The sequence below is a fragment of the Papio anubis genome, chromosome 10 (genome assembly GCF_008728515.1).
Source record: "Papio anubis isolate 15944 chromosome 10, Panubis1.0, whole genome shotgun sequence".
Lineage (NCBI taxonomy): Eukaryota > Metazoa > Chordata > Mammalia > Primates > Cercopithecidae > Papio > Papio anubis.
The window spans coordinates 42,587,153-42,609,713 of record NC_044985.1 but is presented as its reverse complement, the minus strand read 5'-3'; the positions used below and the strand labels follow the sequence as shown (position 1 = coordinate 42,609,713).

Sequence of the window (22,561 nt, the reverse complement as noted above, 5' to 3'; positions counted from 1 at the left end):
GCTCACGCCTATAATCCCAGCACTTTGGGAGGCCGAGATGGGTGGACCACTTGAGGCCAGGAGTTTGAGACCAGCCTGGGCAACACAGTGAGACGCCTATCTCTTAAAAAAAAAACCACAGAAAACCCGCCATATGGAGCTTGCAGTGAGCTGACATTGCGCCACTGCACTCCAGCCTGGGCGACAGAGCAAGACTCTGTCTAAAAAAAAAAAAACAAAAAAACCTTAGTGCTATTTCTTAAAGGTAACCACTATTAATATTTTGGTATGTAATTTTCTAGACCTTTTTCTATGTATATGCATATATATGATATATATATAAATATATATGTTACATATATATGTAATACATGTATGTCTTATAAATATTTAAAATTGTTTTACGAAACTCTTAGAAAATGAATGAGAAAGTCCAGTACCATTCTGCTACCTACTCCTTTGTGTGTCACCTGTTTTTACTTTATTGAAGCTTTTAGGATTTATTCTTTTTTCCTGTGTTCTGGGATTATATGAGGGTATGCCATGGCTTTATTGTTGTTGTTCATTTGTTTGATTTGTTGCACTGAGCACCCAGTGGGTGCTGAAGTTTTACATCAACTGGTAGTAGAAATTTTTCTTCTATTATTTCTTTGATAATTTCCTCCACTCCATTTTTTTCTATTCCTTTTTTTTTTTTTTTAAATTTCTCTATCCTGTTGATCAGATGATAGTCTTCTGGATTGATTCTCTAACTTTCTTATTTTCTCTCTACTTCTTTTCTTTTCTTTTGTGAGATGGAGTTTCACTCTTCTTGCCCAGGCTGGAGTACAGTGCACAATCTTGGCTCACTGCAACTTCTGCCTCCGAGGTTCAAGTGATTCTCCTGCCTCAGCCTCCTGAGTAGCTGGGATTACAGGCGCCCGCCATCACGCCCAGTTAACTTTTTTGTATTTTAAGTAGAGACGGGGTTTTGCCATGTGACCAGGCTGGTCTCGAACTCCTAACCTCAGGTCTGCCTGCCTCAGCCTCCCAAAGTGCTGGGATTATGGGCATGAGCCACCACGCCCAGCCGTCTCTCTGCTACTTTTCTATCAGTACTTTGGGAAAAAAGGCTTTACTCTTATAATCAGATAAAATATAATAGTCATTGCCTCTAGGTTCAGTCTTCCTTATTTTTTGTTTTTATTTTTGTTTTTTTTTTTTGAGGCACGGTCTTTTTCTGTCGCCCAGGTGAGAGCCCTGTGTGCACTGGCATGATCACAGCTCATTGCAGCCTCCACCTCCTGGGCGCAAGTGATCCTCCCACCTCATTTTTTTTTATTTTTATTTTTTTGTAAAGATAAGGTTTCACTATGTTGCCCAGGTTGGTCTTGAACTCCTGAGCTCAAGTGATCATCCCACCTTGGCCTCCCAAAGTGCTGGGATTACGGGCATGAGCCACTGTACCTGATGGCTCTGTCTTTCTTGATCACTGTCCTTGTAGTCTGGCCATGGGATGAAACTTTTTTTAAAAAATCAGAGGAGGCTGGTCTAAGCCCACTGAGCAGCAGGAGTGCTGTTCCCCCACCATTATGAGAACTTGTCTCCTGAAATCTCTGCTTCAGTGCTCCCGCCAATGCCATTTTAAAAGCTTGCCTTCTATTTGTACACAGTACATATGTTTTGTATTTATAGTTACCTTACTGTTACTCATACTCCCTGTTTATGGATGATTCTTGTTGCCTTATAGTATATGGGCACAACTGCTATGGCTTGAATGTGGGGGACACATTCAAGTCATAGCAGTACATTCTATCTCAAGAAACCACTTTAAGAAGCAATTCTTAATCTGTTCATGTGTTGGAAACTTAAATCCCAATGCAATGGTGTTGAGAGGTAGAACCTTTAAGAGGTAATTAGAGGTAATAAGAGGTAATAAGAGGCAGAGCCCTTATGAATGGATTAATGTTGTTATTGCAGGAGTGGGTTAGTTATCTTGGGAGTAGGTTACCAATAAAAGATAAATTTGGCTTCCTTCCTTTCTGGCTTTCTCATGCTCTCTGGATGACACAGCAAGAAGGACCTCACTAGATGCAGTCCTCAACCTTGAACTTCCCAGCCTCCAGAATTATAAGAAACACATTTCTATTCTTTTTTTTTTTTTTTTTTTGAGACAGGGTGTTGTCACTCTATCTCCCAGGCTGGAGTGCAGTGGCACAGTCTCAGCTCACTGCAACCTCTGTCTCCTGGGTTCAAACAATCCCCATGCCTCAGCCCAGCTGGAATTACAGATGTGTGCCATCACACCCAGCTAATTTTTGTATTTTTTGTAGAGATAGGGTTTTGCCATGTTGGCCAGACTGGTCTCAAACTCATGGCCTCAAATAAGCCACCCACCTCGGCCTCCCAAAGTGCTGGGATTACAGGCATGAGGCGCTGTGCCTGGTCTAAATTTCTATTCTTTGTTAATGACACAGTATGTGGTATTATGTTATAGCAAGATAAGACAGACAAAGACAATGATTTTCTCATCTCTGGTAGCTTTCAGCTTTTCTTACTAATGAAAACATCCTCCCTGTATTTCCCACAAAATGTTTTGTAGATAATCTAATTATGTACCTGATCACCATCATTCCTGTTTGGGCAGAGCTTTTGCTCTAGGTAACCTCGTATACCTCGGCCTTGTAGCTTGGCTGCCCTTGAGTCAGTTACCACCTCTGGCAAAATCAGCTGTGCAATAGGGAAGGGACCAGGAGATACCATCAAAGCAAACCCTTTCCGAGGACCATTCAGGGCTACCTACCTAACTGCCAAGTGGCTGTAGGCATGGCAAGGTGTGGCCAGCCCTTAACAAGCACCTTAGGCAGGACACAACCTTAGGAACCTCAATGGCCTCTTTGAAAAGTGGAAATAACTAAAGGTCTCTCATCTATTTCATTGGATTGTTATGAACATGACTCTATTTTTTGTTTTTATTATTTTATTTATGTATTGGTGGGGGGGGGGCGTGGTTTTAAGAGAGAGGGTCTCATTCTGTTGCCCAGGCTGGAATGCAGTAGCACGATTGTAGCTCACTGCTGCCTTAAACTCCTGGGTTCAAGCAATGCTCCCAGGTGTGTGCCATCATGGCTGGCTAATTTTTTTTTTTTTTTTTGCAGTGATGAGGTCTTGCTATGTTGCCCAGCCTAGTGTTGAACTTCTGGGCTCAAGTGATCCTCTCACCTCGGCCTCCCAAAATGTTGGGATTACAGGCATAAGCTACCATGCCCAGCCTGTTGTGAGAATGAAATAAAACATTATAAACTATAAAACATTGTCCGGGCATGGTGGCTCAAACCTGTAATCCCAGCACTTTTGGAGGCCAAGGTGGGCAGATCACCTGAGGTCAGGAGTTCGAGACCAACCTGGCCAATATAATGAAACCCCATCTCCACTAAAAATACAAAAATGAATTAGGCATGGTGGTGTGTACCTGTAATCCCAGCTACTCAGGAGGCTGACGCAGGAGAATTGCTTGCATGCGGGAGGCGGAGGTTGCAGTGAGCCGAGATGGTGCCACTGCACTCCAGCCTGGGTGAGAGGGTAAGACTCTGTCTCAAAAAAAAAAAAAACAAAATTATAAAACACTGCATAATGTATGTGAAACAACTAGTAAAGTTCCTTGAATATAATAGGTGCTCCATCAACAGTAGTGTAACAAGATGCTGCTGGGTGTCCAGTACCAAAATGAGCTATTAGCCAGGTGCGGTGGTGTATACCTGTAGTCCCAGCTACTGGGAGTCTGAGGTGGAAGAATTGCTTGGTCCCAGGAATTTAAGTACAGCCTGGGTAACATAGCAAGATCCTATCTCTGAAAAAAAAAAAAAAAAAAAAAAAAAATAGCATCTCAAAACGGTAGACTTTAGTGCAGTCATCCTTGGAGATATCACAGATTTGGTTCCAAATTACTACAATAAAGGAAGTCACACAAATTTTTTGGTTTTCCAATGCACATAAAAGTTATGTTTACACTATATTGTGGTTTAAGTGTGCAATAGCATTATGTCTAAAAGAATCAATACCATATCATAATTTTAAAATACCATAATTCAAAAAATACTTTATTGCTGAAAACCATAAACCATCCTGAGACTTTAGTGACTTGTAATCCTTTTGCTGTTGGAGGGTTGATGCCTGCTGACTGATCAAAGTGGTGGTTGCTGAAGATTGAAGTGACTGTGAAAAAAAATTTTTTTTTTGAGACAGGGTCTTACTGCACACCACTGGAGTGCAGTGGTGTGATCTCAGCTCACTGCGGCCTTGACCTCCTGGGCTCAAGTGATCCTCCCACCTCAGCCTTCCGGTAGCTGGAACTACAGGCACATGGCATCATGCCTGGCTAATTTTCTGTACTTTTTGTAGAGAGGGGGAAACCCCTCTCACTATGTTGCCCAGGCTGGGCTGTGGAAATTTAAAAAAAATAAGACAACAATGGGCTTGGCACAGTGTCTCACATCTGTAATCCCAGCACTTTGGGAAGCCAAGCCTGGAGGACTGCTTGAGTCCAGGAGTTCAAGACTAGCCTGGGCAGCATAGTGAGACTCTGTCTCAAGGAAAAAAAGACAACAATGATGTTTGTTGCACTGATGGATTCTTTCCTTCATGACAGATTTCTCTATAGCATGTGATGCTGTTTGATAGCATTTTTCCCACAGTAGACCTTTCAAAATTGGGGTCAATCTGCTCATACCAGGCTGCTGCTTCATTGAGTTTATATAATATTCTAGATTATTTGCTGTCATTTCAACAGTGTTCATAGCATCTTCACCAAGAGTAGATTCTATCTCAGGAAACCACTTGAAGAAGCAACTCTTAATCTTTTCATGTTTTATCATGAGATTGCAGCAATTCAGTCACATCTTCAGGCTCTACTTCTAATTCTAGTCCTTGCTATTTGCATCACATCTGCAGTTATGGTGAATCTTGAACCCCTTAAAGTGATCCATGAGGGTTGGAATCAACTTCTTCCAAATTCCTGTCAATGGTGATGTTTTGACCTCCTCCCATGAATCACAAATGTTCTTTTTGTTTTGTTTTTATTTTTTATTTTATTTATTTTTTATTATTATACTTAATGGGGACTTGTTTCCAGAAGGTTTCCAGTTTTTTCCCCCAGATACATCAGAGGAATCACTATCTATGGCAGCTATAGCCTCACAAAATATATTTCCTAAATGATAAAACATGAAAGGCAAAGTGACTCCTTGATCCATAGAATACAGAATGGATGTTGTGTTAGTGCACATGTAAACAATATTAATCTCCCTGTACATCTCCTTTAGAGCTCTTGGGTGACAAGGTGAATCGTTAATAAGCAGTAATATTTCGAAAGAAATCCTTTCTTTAAAGCAGTAGGTCTCAACAGAAGGCTTAAAACATTTGTGACACCCCACCGGGTGCAGTGACTCACACCTGTAATCCCAGCATTTTGGGAGGCCAAGGCGGGTGGATCACCTGAGGTCAGGAGTTTGAGACCAGCCTGGCTGATATGGTGAAACCCCGTCTCTATTAAAATAGCAAAATTAGCTGGGCGTGGTGGCACATGCCTGTAATTCCAGCTACTTGGGAGGCTGAGGCAGGAGAATCACTTGAACCTGGGAGGCGGAGGTTGCAGTGAGCCGAGATCGTGCCATTGCATTCCAGCCTGGGTGACAAGAGCAAAACTGTGTCCCAAAAAAAAAAAAAAAAAAAAAAAAATGTAACCATGCTATAAATAGATGTGCTGTCATCAAGGCTTTGTAGTTCCATTTATAGAGCACAGGCAGAGTATGTGAAGCATAATTCTTAAGGGCCCTAGGATTTTCAGAATGGTAAATTAGCATTTGCTTTGACACAAAGTCACCAGCTGCATTGGCTCCCCAAAAGGGGTCAGTATGTCCTTTGAAGCTTTGAACCCAAGTACTGACTTCTTTTCTCTAGCTATGAAAGATCTAGATGGCACCTTCTTCCAATATAAGCCTGTTTCATCTACACTGAGAATGTGTTATTTAGTGTAGGCACCCTCATCGATGATCTTGCTAGATCTTCTGGATAACTTGCTGCAGCTTCTATATCAGCACTTGCTGTTTTACCTTGCATTTTTATATTATGGAGATGGCTTTCTTTAAACCTCATGAGCCAATTCCTGCTAGCTTCAAATTTTTCTTCTGCAGCTTTTTCACCATTATCAGCCTTCATAAAATTGGAGTTTGGGGCCTTGCTCTGGATTAGGCTTTGGCTCAAGAGAATATTGTGACTGGTTTGATCTGCCCAGATCTCTCAAACTTGCTCCATCTCAGCAATGTTTGTTTTGCTTTCTTATCATCCATGTGCTCAATGAAGTAGCACTTTTCATTTCCTTCAAGAATTTTTCCTTTCTATACGTAACTTGGCTAACTGTTTGGCACAAGAGGTCTAGCTTTTGGCCTATCTTGGCTTTTTTTTTTTTTTTTCTTGAGATGGAGTCTCACTCGTTCACCAGGCTAGAGTGCAGTGGCACAATCTTGGCTCACTGCAACCTCCGCCTCCCAGGTTCAAGTGATTCTCCTGCCTCAGTCTCCCAAGTAGCTGGGACTACAGGTGTGCGCCACCACGCCCAGCTAATTTTTGTATTTTTAGTAGAGATGGGGTTTCACCACATAGGCCAGGATGGTCTCGATCTCTTGACCTTGTGATCCACCTGCCTCGGCCTCCCAAAGTGCTGGGATTCTATCTTGGCTTTTGACATGCCTTCCACATGAAGCTTAACCGTCTCTAGCTTTTAATTTAAGGTGAGAGACATGTGACTCTTTCTTTCACGTGAATACTTAGAGGTCATTGTAGAGTTATTAATTGGCCTAATTTCAATATTTTTGTGTGTCAGGGAATGGGGAGGCCCAAGAAGAGGGAGAAAGATTGGAGACTGGTTGTTGAAGAAGTCAGAACACACACAACATTTTCTGGATTAAGTTAATCATCCTCTATGGATGCGGTTGGTGGTGCACCAAAACAATTACATGGTAACATCAAAGATCGCTGATCACAGATCACCAAAACAGATATAATAATAATGAAAAAGTGTGAAATATTGTGAGAATTACCAGAACGTAACACAGAGGCATGAGTGAGCACATGCTCTTGGAACAATGATGCCAGGGTTGCTGCGAATCTTCAATTTGTAAAAAACACAGTATCTGTGAATTCCAATAAAGTGAAATGTGGTAAAATGAGGTATGCCTGTATTGCTCGTTTGGAGACTTTATAAAAATGGAAGCATATCGTGTGAATATACAGTTCTTCTAAGCTTTTCCTTTGAAATTCTATTGGATCATGACATCTCAAATGCTGTAAATCACTGTTGCACAGAACACAATGTAGACTGTCCCTTCTTTTTGTTTTTTGAGACGGAGTCTCACTCTTGTTGCCCAGGCTAGAGTGCAGTGGTGCCATCTCAGCTCACTGCAACCTCTGCCTCCTGGGTTCAAGCTATTCTCCTGCCTCAGCCTCCTAAGTAGCTGGGATTACAGGCGTGCACCACCACGCCTGGACAATTTTTGTATTTTTAGTAGAGACGGGATTTCATGTTGGTCAGGCTAGTCTCGGACTCCTGATCTAGTGATCCACCCACATCGGCCTCCCAAAGTGTTGGGATTACAGGTGTGAGCCACTGCACCCAGCTCTTTTTTGTTTTTTAACATCAAAAACCACTTAATGTATATAGTAGTCAGCCACCAAGATGGTCCCCAGTGCACCTCCTTTCTTGGTATTCATGCCTTTGGGCAGACTATTCCCACATATTAGGTAAGGGCTGGTTTTGCAAACAATAGAAGTGTCAGTGGATAAGTTCTCAAAACTAGGTCATAAAAGACATTGCTGCTTCAACATTGGTCTTTTGGATCAATCACTCTGGAGGGAGTCAGCCACCATGTGAGGATGCTCAATCAGCATGAGGAGTAGGCCCATATGGAAGAGAACCAATTTACCAACACCAACTTGTAAATGAAGTGAATGAACCCCTTGAACACAGAGCCTTCAGTCTCAATCAAGTCTCCAGATGATTTCAGTCCCCCAGACCTTAAGTTTTCCAGCTAAGATCCCAGAAATCATAAAGCAGAAACAAGCCATGCCCTTCTGCCCTGTCTGAATTCATGATTCACAGAAACCATTAGATAATATATGATTATTCTTCGTTTGAGCCACTAAGTTTGGGGATAACTCATTACACAGCAAGATATAACTGATACAACTCACGTGACCATCTAGGAAGGTCAAAAATTGGCCCCAAATTTGTATTTTTGAATGACTTCACACAGCAATATAAAGATCTAGTACTTCAGTTTAGGCCTTAATTTTTTTCTGAGTCCGATTATGCCTCTAGATTTAATCACAAGTTTAGAAGAACTAGAAGTGACACGGAGACATGTTAAACATACTGCAGGGAATATAGGAAATTCTAAAGCACAAATTACTCATTTTCTTCAACCAATAAATTGAAAAAACAAGATGAGGAGGGGAACCTGTAAATTAAAAGAGACATAAGAATAGGTTGTATTCTTCCCAGTAACAGATGCTGTCTCCTATAGGGAAAATTATACTTCCTGTCTCTCTGCTGACACCAGCTTTGGCCATGTGGTTTGCTTTGACCAGTGAAATGTGAGCAGATGTGATGGTTGGTTGCTACTTCTGAGCAGAAACTTTAAAAGACATTGTGTGTTTCAGCCATTCCTCATTTCCATCTGCCAGGAACTGGGCATATCTCAAACACAGACTGTTTCTTTAGCCTGTAGCCAGGAGTGAAGAGGATGCAGGGCTGACTCACAATGGAAATTCACGTGAGCAGGAAATAAATCCGGGTTGTTGTAAGCCACTCTGATTTTGAAGTTGTCTGCTAAACATAACAGCATAACATAATGTACTCTGACTCATATAAGTAATGTTTCAAATACAATACCTTGTTAGGATATTGACTTATGGGACAATTGAAGAAATTTGAGTATGTACTAGATATTTTTGATGATAATTAAGAAATCGCTATTAATTTTTTAGGTGTGTGGATGGTACTGCAGCTAGGTTTAAAAGAACAAAAAGAGGCCATGCATGCCTATAATCCCAGTACTTTGGGAGGCCAAGGCAAGAGGATTGTTTGAGTCCAGGAGTTTGAGTACACCCTGGACAATATAGTGAGACCCCCATCTCTATTTAAAAAATAGAAGAACAAAAAGAATTCCTATATTTTGGATACATGTTTCAGAGGAAAGGGAGAGTAGGTGAGGGAATATTTGAAGCAAGGTTGGCCATGAGTTGACACCTGTTGGGCCGTGTGGTAGATACATGTCAGTTTATTATACTATTCTCCCTACTTTTGTGGATGTTCAGAAATTTCCATAATACAAACTTTGTTTTTTTTTTTTTTTTTTTTTTTTGAGGCAGACTCTCGCTCTGTCGCCTAGGCTTGAGTGCAGTGGCGCGATCTTAGCTCACTGCAACCTCTGCCTCCCGGGTTCAAGCGATTCTCCTGCCTCAGCCTCCTGAGTAGTTGGGATTACAGGCGTCTGCCAACATGCCCGACTAATTTTTGTATTTTTAGTAGAGATGGGGTTTTGCCATGTTGACCAGGCTGGTCTTGAACTCCTAACCTCAAATGATCCACCCACTTTGGCCTCCCAAAGTGCTGGGATTACAGGCATGAGCCACTGCGTGCAGTCCATAATAAAATGTTTAAAAGAGAGTTTGTTGACATGATTCCCAGAACTGTCCCTTGACTCCCAAAGGGGTTCAGAAAATATGGGAGCTGGGAGGATGGAGGTGACCACTTAGCTTTATGAGTGTGAGTACACAAAAGAGATGTTTGGGTCAGCCCTCAGGAATAAGATACTGAGACTGATTATTTTCAGGGTGAAAGATGTTTCCTTGGGAGCATTACGTCAGGTCAGAGCAATATCAGGGAAAGTTTCAGAGCACTGGAGAGCTATAGGGATCTGCGGTGTCAGCCTCCACCTCAACTGAGAAATAGGAGAGATGTGGCGTAAGTAGACGCATTCTCCGCCTATTGGCTAAAAACAAATGTAATATCTGTTCCTATCAGTTAAAGCATCGAATGTGATCTCTATCTATGTTCAGGGAATTAAATTAATATTTGGAATTGGGAAATGGTTTGGGAGCTTGCTCTATCCTCTCCATGCCTCAGCATGTAATTGCAATGCTTTCAGGAGTAATGCATTCTTTTTGAGTTAATGATAGATTGTTTTCTTTTGTTCCCCTAGTGTTCTACAAAGTACTCTAATTCACTGTTAACGAGGTTCCAGACTGCATTTCCACCATTTGTGCTGCAAAAATAGTCTCCCATAAGTGAAGTCGACAAAGCAGTGGGCTTGAGCTATCTTGCCAGTACCACATCCAAAAGAGTGTTGGACAAGAAGATCACTTGAGTGAGGGGCAGACTGGGCTGAGCAGGAGAACAGGCTGAGCTAGAAATCCCATGTCAAGGGACTGTGTGCTAGGACATGTGTCCCCAGGGAGCAACAACATGGGCAGCGACAGAGGTGGAAGAAGTTCTCTTGGAGTTACAGAGGCAGCAGCAACCCTGGTGAGAGCACCCAGTGCCCACCCCCTCCACCCCTCATCTAGAGGAGTCGAGTAAAACGACCCTGCCTCTCATTCTGTCTTCCAAACCTAGGGGGGTCCTTTCTGAGAAAGGAGGAGAAGATGGGTATGTGAGAGCAGATATAGCTCCCATCCTCGCCCTTGCTGGACTGGCAGGTACTGGGACGGGGCAGGAGAGCAGAGAGCTTGGAATTCCCTGCTTTTGACATTTTGTTTTTGTGACTGAATTTTCAAAATGAATGGGATGCCAGGTGCGGTGGCTCATGCCTGTAGTCCTAGCACTTTGGGAGGCCAAGGCGGGTGGAAGACCTGAGCTCAGGGCTTTGAGACCAGCCTGGGCAACATGGTGAAACCCTGTCACTATTAAAATACAAAAAATTAGCTAGGCGTTGCGGTGCATGCCTGTAATCCCAGCTACTCGGGAGGCTGAGGCATGAGAATTGCTTGAACAGGGAGGCAGAGGTTGCAGTGAGTCAAGAAAGTGCCACTGCACACCAGTCTGGGGGATAGCGCTGTCTCAAAAAAAAAAAAAAAAAAAAAAAAAAAGTATGCAACACAACATATAGAAACGGGACTGGGAAGTGATGGAATTGAACGGAGACATCATTAAGACATCAGGGGAGCCTAATGCCCAGAGGAAAGCACGGATTTCACAAGAAGGAGCTGGGAGCAGTCAAATGGTTTCATGCTTACATCCCAATGAGTTGCCGCTCCTCAATGATTATAGGGTTTCTTCACTTCCCCTATCAGTACAACAAAAAACAAAAACAAAAACTTTGGTGAAGATTCACTTCAAACTAGACAAAGCCTGTCTTTGACAATTGCCCTCTGAATCTTTCTTTCCTTCTGCCTTCTCTCCCTCATCCTGCAATAAATCCATGCCCTCCTGCTACCCTCCTTGCAATTAACAAGAGCCAAACTTATGTACCATCAAGGACACTAAAAATAAGTATCTATATTTTCTTCTAATATTTTGCCTACTGTGACCTACTTTCAGTTAAATTTCAAAAGCAAATGGGTGAGATGTGTCCTAAATAAACATGCCTATGAACTCTGCCATAGCGTTGGCTGCATAGTTTTTGTACCATAACCAAATACTTGTTTTCTATAGAGAGCAAAAATTAAGAAGATTTCCTGTGTTGATACGTTGATATTTAAATTATAAAATTTCACTTGCTTCCTCAAAAATCTATTTATTTGAGGACCGTTTCCCACTGATAATTCTGGTCTTAAAGAGCTCTAGTTAGTGCTACCTCTGATGTGCCCAAGTCACATGTAGAATCACTTCCAATCTACCCACATATGTGAAAACACATTTTTCAGCAATTATAAAATCAAGAGCTGTGAAGCTTCCTTGCAAATAGAGCATTGTATCAGCTGATGTTATTTTAATCATTCACTTTTAATGAGGCACCTATGAATATCTTTAAAAATCAGAGTCAAAGGTAGGCTGTCTCCTTAAAAAAAAAGTCAAGTTGTGGTTTGAGGGTTTTACCGACATTAGACAATTATTGTAATAATTTAAATACTTCAGCTTAGCAAGATACATGTGTGTGCTTTCAAAGTGAGTTCTAATATTCACCCTAGCAGTTGCTAATTAACATTTGAAGTAGTCTAATGGAGAATAACACTCCAGGGGGTGGTTTGTTAGCATTTAAGGGCCCTAATCAGGACCCTGGACTTGGAATCTATAGCTACTACAGCTCCTTCAACTATTCCTTTCTGAATCTACACTAGCGAATTTATTATTTAGCATAAGAGATGTTAGAAATAACTTTTGAGGCTGGGCATGGTGGCTCATGCCTATAATCCCAGCACTTTGGGAGGCCGAGGCAGGAGGATCACTTGAGGCCAGGTGTTTGAGACCAGCCTGGGCAACATAGTGGAACCCCATCTCTACAAACAGTAGAAGAAGTTAGTACAGTGTGGTAGTGTGTCCTGCAGTCCCAGACACTCAGTTTTGGGTGAGCCCAGAATGCTGCTCCAGGCTTGGGTGTTTGTTTAGTCTTGCCCCTGAACTGAAGGCAGTGTCCAGTCATTTGATCCACTGGATTCTGCTCTGCGACGTTGTGGCGTCTGGTTCAAGTGAATACTTCATGGAAGACTATGGCCAGAGAGTCTGGAGCTTACCAAGCTTATGAGGCTGATTTGCCTGACTCAGGCTTGTTTGCTGATAGGCCCAAGACTCACTTTTATGGACCTCATCACCCAGTGACCCTGTGCAGGGGCAGAAGATCCAAGCTCCCATGACTCAAAGGGGCGGAGGCCCCAGCAAGGCACTAACAACTGTGTGCCACCAAATTGATTTGAACAAGTTAACAATATTTAACTATCCACAAGTAGTTACCATGAGATGTATTTAATAATAATTTTTAAAAAGAGGGCCAAATAGGAAAAAAAAAAAAAAAACTACATGTGATGATCAAAATTCAAGGAAGATTTATAGAAAAACATGTGGTTTTGTCTATATAATAATAATAGAATTATATGGGGCCTACTATGTGCCAGTAACTATTCTAAGCCATACCTTGGTAAAGACATACTATTCTCTTAGTATTATTATTATTTTAGAGACAGAGTTTTCCATGTTGCCCAGGCTGGCCTCGAACTCCAGGGCTCAAATGATCTTTCTGTCTCAGCTTCTTGTACTCAGAAACCAAGGGACTACAGGTGTACACCGCCATGCCCAGCTCATCACATTATTATTCCTATCTTACTGATGAGGAAGCTGAGGCACAAAATGTGACTTATCCTAGGTTCTACAGATCAGGTAAGTGGGGAAGCAATGATTTGAATTCAGGCAGTCTGACTCTGGAATCCAGGTTGCACCTGCTTTAGATAACATAGTTTCCTTTCTGAAGAATAACAGTTGGTATATGACTAGAAGCCACAATAGGAACTTATAGGGTTAAAGAAAACTGGACTTGCTATAAAAGCCCAGGGGAAAACTGAGGAATTCTGAGGTTTTCCTTGACTTCAGAAAAGGCTCTTACCAACAAGAGATTTTTTTTCTGTCAAGCATCATTTCAGCAGCAGACTTCTGTGATGAATTAAAAATAAAGATCTGTCACTTGGTTGATGATGTGTATAACAGTTTTCCTAGACGCAACAAAACTGTGGAATTTTAGAAGGCTTTGAAGAGAAAGGCAGACAACTTGCTTCTATCTTTTCCATATTTGACTTCCTCTCTTTTTATATCTCCCTATAATGTCTTATACCAGAACAACCATTTACACGTGAAGTTACTGATCTAAGTCACAGCAAAACATTCATGTTTTTCTATGTTCCTTTCAGCCTCTCAGTGAGAGCAAGAGTTGGGATAATCTGATTACTAGCACGGTTATTTGGTGGACCCTTCACCGGCAGCTGTAAACCTGATCTTGCATCTTTCCTTTGCAAGTTCCTCTCTGGCCATGGCTCTTAGAGGGGACATAAACCACCAGCCACAACCATCATTCTATGGATGTTTTTTTACCCATTTATTCATCTTAATTCCTGCAACAGAATTTTATCCACATATTGGATAAGCGAGTGTTTGGAGGTCCACTCAGGGCCCCTTCCCATTTTCCTGTCACTAAGGCAACGTGGTACTCATCAGCAGCAGCCCTGTCTCCTTAGCTAGCTCTGTGTATACTCAGGATCCTGGTAAATGACTCATTCAACCACATTACACAGAGCTACAGAAAACTGACCCTGAGCATAGCAGGCTAACAATGGTTTTGGGGGCTGACAGATTCCAAAACTTTTAGAGGTTCTAAGACATTCAGGGTTCTTGTAAATGTTACTTAGAAAGTTGTCAAATCTTTTTTAAAAAATCCCCATTGTTTGCACATACCAGATTGTTTTTATGTAAAAGTATAATAGTTAAATAATGTATTCATCCAATTTGAATTGAGTATTAGGAATTAATCCCAATGCCAGAAATTTAAGAGGTAAAAGATATAGACCCTGCCGATCTGTTGGGCTGTTTTGGTTGCAGGTGATAGTAACTCAACTTAAAATAGCTTAAAAAAGAAAGGGAAATGTATTGACTCATGTAACTGAAAAGTCTAGATGTAAATTTCAGGCATGACTGGATCAAGAGGACTCAAATGATCTCATTAAGACTCCTTTTTCTCTTTTCATCTCTGCTCATCTTTGCCTCTGTTTGTGTGCTGGCCTCATTTTCTCTTACCAAACATAGCTTCCTCCAATATAAACTGAATGAATGGCTATAAGAAGCTCCAGCTTAGATCATTTTTGGAGCTCAAAGAAGTACAGGAAGAGAGATCATCTCTCAATAAGAATCCACTTATCAAAAATCAAGAAAGATATTGATTGGCTCTACTTGATAACATGCCCATCTGACTGACCAATCTCGTTCGGCAAATGAAGTCCTCAGATTGGCCACACTTTGATTACCTGCTTCCTCTTCAGATGAGGAGGGTTTACTAGCAGTTGTACAACATGAAATATGTTTTCCACACAGGGAAAGGGGCAAATGATGGACAAAAAGAACAGATATTCACTGTGATAGTCAGCCTCCAAGATGGCCCCAAATGATCTCCACCTTTTCATATAGTCATGTGTCACTTAACAACAGGGATACATTCTGAGAAATGTGTCCATAGATGATTTTGTCATTGTGTGAACATCATAGAATATACTTACACAAAGCTAGATGGTATAGCTTACTACACACCAAGGCTTTATGGTATAACCTATTGCTCCTAGACTACAAATCTGTACAGCATGTTACTGTATTGTAGGCAATTGTAACACAATGGTGAATGTTTATGTATCTAAACATATCAAAACATAGAAAAGGTACAGTAAAACCATGGTATTATGATCTTATGGGACTACCATCTTATTTGTGGCCCGTTGCTAACAGAAATATTGTTATGCGGTACATGACCATATTTACATTCTTGCATAATCTTCTGCTATATGGAATCATGGCTGGTCTGCATGACCAATAGAAAATGCAGAAGTGGTGGTGTGTGACCTTCATGGCTAGGTTGTAAAACATATTGATGCTTTCATTGTGTTCTCTCTTATATTACTGGCTCTGAAGGAAGTCAGCCACCATGTTGTGAGGACACCAAAGCAGCCCTGTGAAGAGATCCATGTGAAGAATGTATTAGTTCATCTGCCTTGCTACAAAGGAGTACCCAAGACTGGGTAATTTATGAAGAAAAGAGGTTTATTTTGGCTCATAGTTCTGCAGACTGTACAGGAAGTGTGGTGCTGGCGTTTGCTTCTGGAGAGGGCCTCAGGAAACTTACAATCATGGCAAAAGGCATAGGAGCCAGTGTGTCACATGGCGAGAGAGGGAACAAGAGAGAAGGAGGTGCTAGGCTCCTTTTTAAACAAGCAGATCTCACATGAGCTCATTACTGTGGGGAGGGCACCAAGTCATTCATGAAGGATCCACACCTAGGAGCCTCCCGCCAGGCTCCACCTCCAGCATTGGGAATCACATTTCAACACTTGATTTAGAGGCCACAATCATCCACACTGTATCAAAAAGGAACTGAGAACTTCTGCTAACCTCTTGTACAAAGTTGCTAGAAATTTGAGAGAGCCATCTTGAAAGTGGATTTTCCAGCCCTAGGCAAACCTTCAGATGACTGCACCTCTGGCCTACGTGTTGGCTGCAACTTCATGAAAGACTTATGCCCTAAAACACCCAACTAAGCTGCTTCTAAGTTATTGAACCACAGCCGCTGTGAGTTAATAAATGTTTATTTTTGCTTCAGCCAGTAGGTTTTGGGGGGTAATTTGTTACTCAGGAATAGATAATGAATATAACCACTACATTTGCTTTCAAGTAGCTCATTGCCCAGTGTGCAGACGTAGACATTTAAATAACTAATTCTAATTTGTGGGTGGGGTAGGAAGATGGGGGAGGGGGTAGAAGAGAGCCTCTGTGAAGGTTTTATAGAGGAGATCACCTCTGAGCTGGACTTTAAGGATGAGCAGGAGGAGGAAGGGAAATGCAGACCAAAGGAAAGTCATATGCTGAAGCTTGACAGTGAATCACATTCAGGGAAATGCAAATGGAAGAGTGTGGTTGTAGTTAAGGCACCAGTTCATCAGAATCACACAGAGGGCTTAAAAAGTACAGATACTCAGACCCTACCCCTCAGAAATCTGATGATTAGGAAATACTGGTTAGGATTTCCTAGTTTTTTGGGGGGGTTTTTTGGCTGGTTAGCTGGTTGCTGGGAAGGGTGTGTCCACAGCAGGTTTCTCAGTAGGGTCTCTGGACCACATGCTACAGAAAGCAGGAAACGTAGGCTCTCTGGAAATCCAGGGGCCCATGACTCACCTGTTCATACACATTTACGCTCTGTAAGCCCCCAGAGACTTGGACACCATCAAATTTTGTGGGTGCAGTAAAATCAATGTTTACATAGAAATTTATAGCATTGAATGCATATATTAGAAAGGGAGAAAGATCTAAAATCAATAATCTAAGCTTCCACCTTAGGAATCTAGTAAAAGAAGAGCAAATTAAATCCTAAGTAAGCAGAAAAAAATAAATAATAAAAACTAGGGCAAAAACCAATGAATTAAAAATAAGAAGTCAATAGTGAAAATCAACAGAAGAAAAAGCAATGGATAAGCTTCTACCCAAGCTAACTAAGAAAAAAGAGAGAAGAAAGAGAGAAGACATAAATTACTAATATCAAAAATGAAAGGGGGACATCACTACAGATCCCATTGACATTAAAAAGATAATTAAAAAATTATGAACAACTGTATGCCCACGAAATTGATAATCTAGATAAAACAGACCAATTCCCTTAAAGATACAATCTGCCAAAATGCACACAAGAGGAAATAGGCCATCTGAATAGGTCTGTATCTATTAAAGAAATTGAATCAATAATTAACAACCTTTCAAAACGAAAAGCATCAGTACTTGATGTGTTCACTGGTGGATTCTACCTAACATTTAAGGAAGAAATTGTACCAGTTATTCACAATCTGTTACAGAAAATAGATGCAGAGGGAATAGTTTCTAACTCATTCTATGAGGCAGCAAAACCAGACAAATATGTTACAATAAAAGAAACTACAGACCAATACTTCTCATAAACATACATGCAAAAATCCTCAACAAAATATTGGCAAGTCAAATTCAACAATGTATAAAAGGAATTATACACTACGACCAAGTGGGATTTATCCCAGGTGTGTAAAGTTTGTTCAACGTTTGAAAATAATATTGCCCATTACATCAATGGCTAAAGAAGAAAAGTATCACATGATCATATCAATAGATGTGGAGAAGCATTTGGCAAAAACCCTACACTAATTTATGATAAAAGCTCTCAGCATACTAAGAATAGAGAGGAACTTTCTCAACTTAATAAATAACATCTACAAAAAACCTGAAACTAATATATTTAATGGTGAGAAACTTGACGCGTTCCCACTAAGATCAGGAACAAGACAAGGATGTCCCTTCTAACCACTGCTTTTTAATGGAAGTCCTAGCTAATTCAGTGAGACAAGAAAAGGCAGTAAAAGAAATATAGATTATAAAAAATAAATAAAACTGTCTTTGTTTGCAGATGACATAATTGTCTGTGTAGAAAATCCAAAAGAATTGACAACAATAGCAACAAAATCTCCTGGAACTAGTAAGCAGTTATAGCAAGGTTACAGGATACAAGGTTAATATGCAAAAGCTAACCACTTTCCTGTATATCAAATTTATACTGTGGAACTAAAATATATTATCATTTACATTAGCACCCCGCAAAATGAAATACTTAGGTATATATCTAATAAAATATGTGCAAGATCTATATAAGAAAAACTATAAAATTATACTGAAAGATATCAAAGAATAAGTAAATAGAATAACTAAATAAATGGAGAGATATTCCATGATCATCTTAGTCTTAACTTAGTAAGATTATTCACGGTCATGAAATTAAGAATTAAGATGGATTAAATATTTTCAGGACGTCTGTTCTTTTCAACTTTATAGATTCAATACAATTCCAATAAAAATCACAGCAAGTTATTTTGTGGATATTGACAAATTAATTCTAAAGTTTACATAGAGAGGCAAAAAAACAAAACAAAAAATGAAACCAGAATAGCAAATGTAATATTAAAAGAGAAGAGCAGGCTGAGTACGGTGGTTCATGCCTGTAATCCCAACACTTTGGGAGATCGAGGGGGGTGGATCACCTGAGGTCAGGAGTTCAAAACCAGCCTGTTCAACAGAGTGACACCTCGTCTCTACTAAAAGTACAAAAATTAGCCAGGCATAGTGGCACATGCCTGTAATTCCAGCTACTTAGGAGGCTGAGGCAGGAGAATTCCTTGAACCTGGGAGGCGGAGGTTGCAGTGAGGCGAGATCACGCCACTGCACTACAGCCTGTGCAACAATAGTGAAACACCATCTCAAAAAAAAAAAAAAAGAGGAAGAAGAACAAAGAGAACTGACATTCCCTAACTTCAAGACTTACTACAAAGCTACAGTAATTAAGATAGTGCAGTACTGATGAAAGAATAGACAAAGAGATCAATGGAATAGAATAGAAAGCCCAGAAATAGATCCACATAAAAATAGTCAGCTGATCTTTGACAAAAGAGCAAAGACAACACAATGGAGCAATGATAATCTTTTCAACAAACAGTACTGGAATGACAGGACATCCACAAGCCAAAAAAAAAAAAAAAATCTGGACACACACCTTACACCTTCACAAAAATTAACTCAAAATGGATGGATCATGAATGCAGACATAAAGTACAAAACTACAAAACTCCTAGAAGATAACTTAGCAAAAAAACTAGATGACCTTGAATATAGTGGTGACATTTTAGGTAAAACACCAAAGGCACAATTCGCAAAAGAAATAATTTTTAAGCTGGACTTCATTAAAATGAAAAACTTTTTTTTTTTCTGTTTTGTTTTTTTCTCTGCAAAAGACAATGTCAAGGGAAAAGACAAGACAAACCACAGATTTGAAGAAAATATTTGCAAAGGACACATCTGATAAGGGACTATTATCCCCAATATACAAAGAATTCTTAAAACTAAACCAGAATAAAATGAATAACTTGATTTAAAAATGGACAAAAGATCTGTTATGGTTAGAGTGCAGTTTGTCCCCACCAAAACTCATGTTGAGGCTTAGACCTCAATGGGATGGTGTTGGGAGATGGTGAATTTTAGAGGTAATTAGGTCATTAAGATAGATTAATGTCTTTCTCGAGAGACTGTGTTAGTTCTCCCAGGAATGGATTAGTTCCTTGCAGAGCTGGTCGTCATAGGGAGGTTGCCTGTTGTATTTTGCTCTTTGTCACACAAGCCTAGTTCCCCTTTCATTTCTCCACCATGTTTTGATGCAGCATGAGGCTTCACCAGAAGCCACCAGATGTGACCACCCAATTTTGAACTTCCCAGCCTGCAGACCAGTGAGCTAAATCTCTTTTCTTTATAACTTACCCAGTCTTAAGTATTGTTACAGCAACACAAAACAAAATAGACAAGATCTGAACAGACACATCACCAAAGAACATATACAGATGGTAAGTAAGCATGTGAAAAGATGTTCAATGTATGTCATTAGAAAATTGCAAATTAAAACAACAGTGAGATACCACTATACACCTATCAGAATAGCCAAAATTCAGAACACTGACAATGCCAGATGCTGGTGCTGATGTGGAACAACAAGAATTCTCATTCATTGCTGGTGGGATTTCAAAATGGTACAGCCACTTTTGAAGACAGTTTGGCAGTTTTTTAAACAATTAAAATATTTGATACTTGTCCATATAAATTGAAAACTTATATCTACAGAAAACCCCAGGCCAGGTGTGGTGGCTCACATCTGTAATTCCAACACTTTTGGAGGCTGAGGTGGGGGTGAGAGGTGACAACGTACTAGCAGCCCTCACTCGCTCTCGGCACCTCCTCAACCTCGGCGTCCACTTTGGCCGCACTTGAGGAGCTCTTCAGCCCACCACTGCACTGTGGGAGCCCCTCTCTAGGCTGGCTGAGGCTGGAGCTGGCTCCATCTGCTTACGGGGAGGTGTGGAAGGAGAGGCGCGGGTGGGAACTGGGGCTGCATGTGGTGCTCGCCAGCCAGCACGAGTTCCAGGTGGGCACGGGCTCCCTCGGTGCTGCCTGCCCCGGACAGTGAGGGGCCTAGCACCTGGGCCAACAGCTGCAGAGGGTGCGCCGGGTCCCCCAGCACTGCTGGCCCGCTCCTGCCACACTCGAATTCTCGCAAGGCCTCAGCCACCTCCCTGCAGGGCAGGGCTCGGGACCTGCAGCCTGCCATGCCCGACCCCCACCACCAGTGGGCTCCCACAGGGCCAGAGCCTCCCCGAAGGGCACTGCCCCCTGCTCCACTGTCCCATCCACTGCCCCGGGGCTGAGGAGTGCAGGCATGCAGCATGGGATTGGCAGGCAGCTCCACCCGCAACCCCGGCAGGGGATCCACTAGGTGAAGCCGGCTGGGCTCCTGAGTTGGGTGGGGACTTGGAGAACTTTTATGTCTAGGCAAAGGTTTGTAAAGGCACAAATCAGCACCCTGTGTCTAGCTCAAAGTTTGTAAACGTACCAATCAGTACTCTGTGTCTAGCTAATCTAGTGGGGACTGGGAGAACTTTTCTGTCTAGCACTCTGTGTCTAGCTAAAGGATTGTAAACGCACCAATCAGCACTCTGTGTCAGCTAAAGGTTTGTAAACAAACCAATCAGCACTCTGTGTCTAGCTAAAGGTTTGTAAACGCACCAATCAGCACTCTGTGTCTAGCTAAAGGTTTGTAAACAAACCAATCACCACCCTGTCAAAACGTACCAATCAGTTCTCTGTAAAATGGACCAATCAGCTCTCTGTAAAATGGACCAATCAGCAGGATGTGGGTGGGGCCAGATAAGGGAATAAAAGCAGGTTGTTCGAGCCCGCAGTGGTAAGCAGGTGGAGTCTGCTTCAGTGATGTGGGAGCTTTGTTCTTTCGCTCTTTGCAGTAAATCTTGTTGCTGGTTAAATCTGCGTTTATTAGCTGTAACACTCACCACGAAGGTCTGCAGCTTCACTCCTGAAGCCAGCAAGACCACAAACCTACCAGAAGGAAGAAGCTCAAGACCCATCTGAACATCTGAAGGAACAAATTCCAGACACACCTTCTTTAAGAACTGTAATGCTCACCTCCAGGGTCCGCAGCTTCATTCTTGAAGAACCCACCAATTCCAGACACCGGGGGGATCACTTGAGCTCAGGAAATTCAAGACCAGCCTGGGGACCATTGTAAGAAACTTTCTCTACAAAAACCAAAAAATTTAGATGGGCATGGTGGCATGCGCCTGTAGTTCCCAGCTACTCAGGAGGCTGAGGTGGGAAGGTCACTTGAGCTTGGGGAGTTTGAGGCTGCAATGTGCTAATGCAGGTTCATGAATTATAACAAATGCACCACTCTTGTGGGGGAAGTTCATAGTTGGGGAGGTTGTGCTTGTGTCGAAACAAGGGTTATATGAAAACTCTTCTTCCTGCTTAACTTTCGCTGTGAAACTAAAACTGCTTTAAAAAATAAAGCTTATTAATTAAAAAAAAAAAGAGTGGAAGTTCCAGTTTAACATCCATATCCTTAAGCCTACATTTGAGAAGGTAGTTTCTTGCCTTTACTAATTACAAGTTGAAACGAAGGAAGAAATCACCCTCTTCTCTTTTGGGGTGCACCTACAATGTAGGGACTGTCTGAGGAGTAGTAGTTATTTCATTTCTATTGATAAGCTCTCTGGGGAGCAGTCAGGTGACAAGTGGAGAATGGCGTATGGAAGGCTTCTGATGCAAATGACCTTTCAGGTTCCTGGGCTACCATGTAGCTACAGGGAGCTCTGCACTTGGCAGAGCAGGATCACAAAAGAAATGTGAAGGAGGGAGGAAGGGGCATAATAGTTGAGTCTAATTGTAACCAAACTTTATAAAAATTAAATTCCAGAAAAGAGAGAGATTATCAGACAATTACTTGCTTTATAGAA

The 22,561-nt window shown here is 41.4% G+C and overlaps 1 protein-coding gene and 1 non-coding gene across 2 annotated transcripts in view; one reads left to right on the top strand and one right to left on the bottom strand.

Moving 5' to 3' along the window:
- The window catches only part of LOC110740878, a 75,622-nt gene extending 54,763 nt beyond the window's left edge, over positions 1-20,859 (bottom strand). Inside the window, exon 1 of the mRNA XM_031651702.1 lies at positions 20,602-20,859. Within this exon, the coding sequence (XP_031507562.1) occupies positions 20,602-20,859 (258 nt within the window). The remainder of the gene's footprint in view (positions 1-20,601) is intronic.
- Positions 9,988-10,179, top strand: LOC116269348. The gene has a single exon (XR_004176818.1). It is a non-coding gene; the product is annotated as a U2 spliceosomal RNA (small nuclear RNA).
- Positions 20,860-22,561: the final 1,702 nt, after the last annotated feature.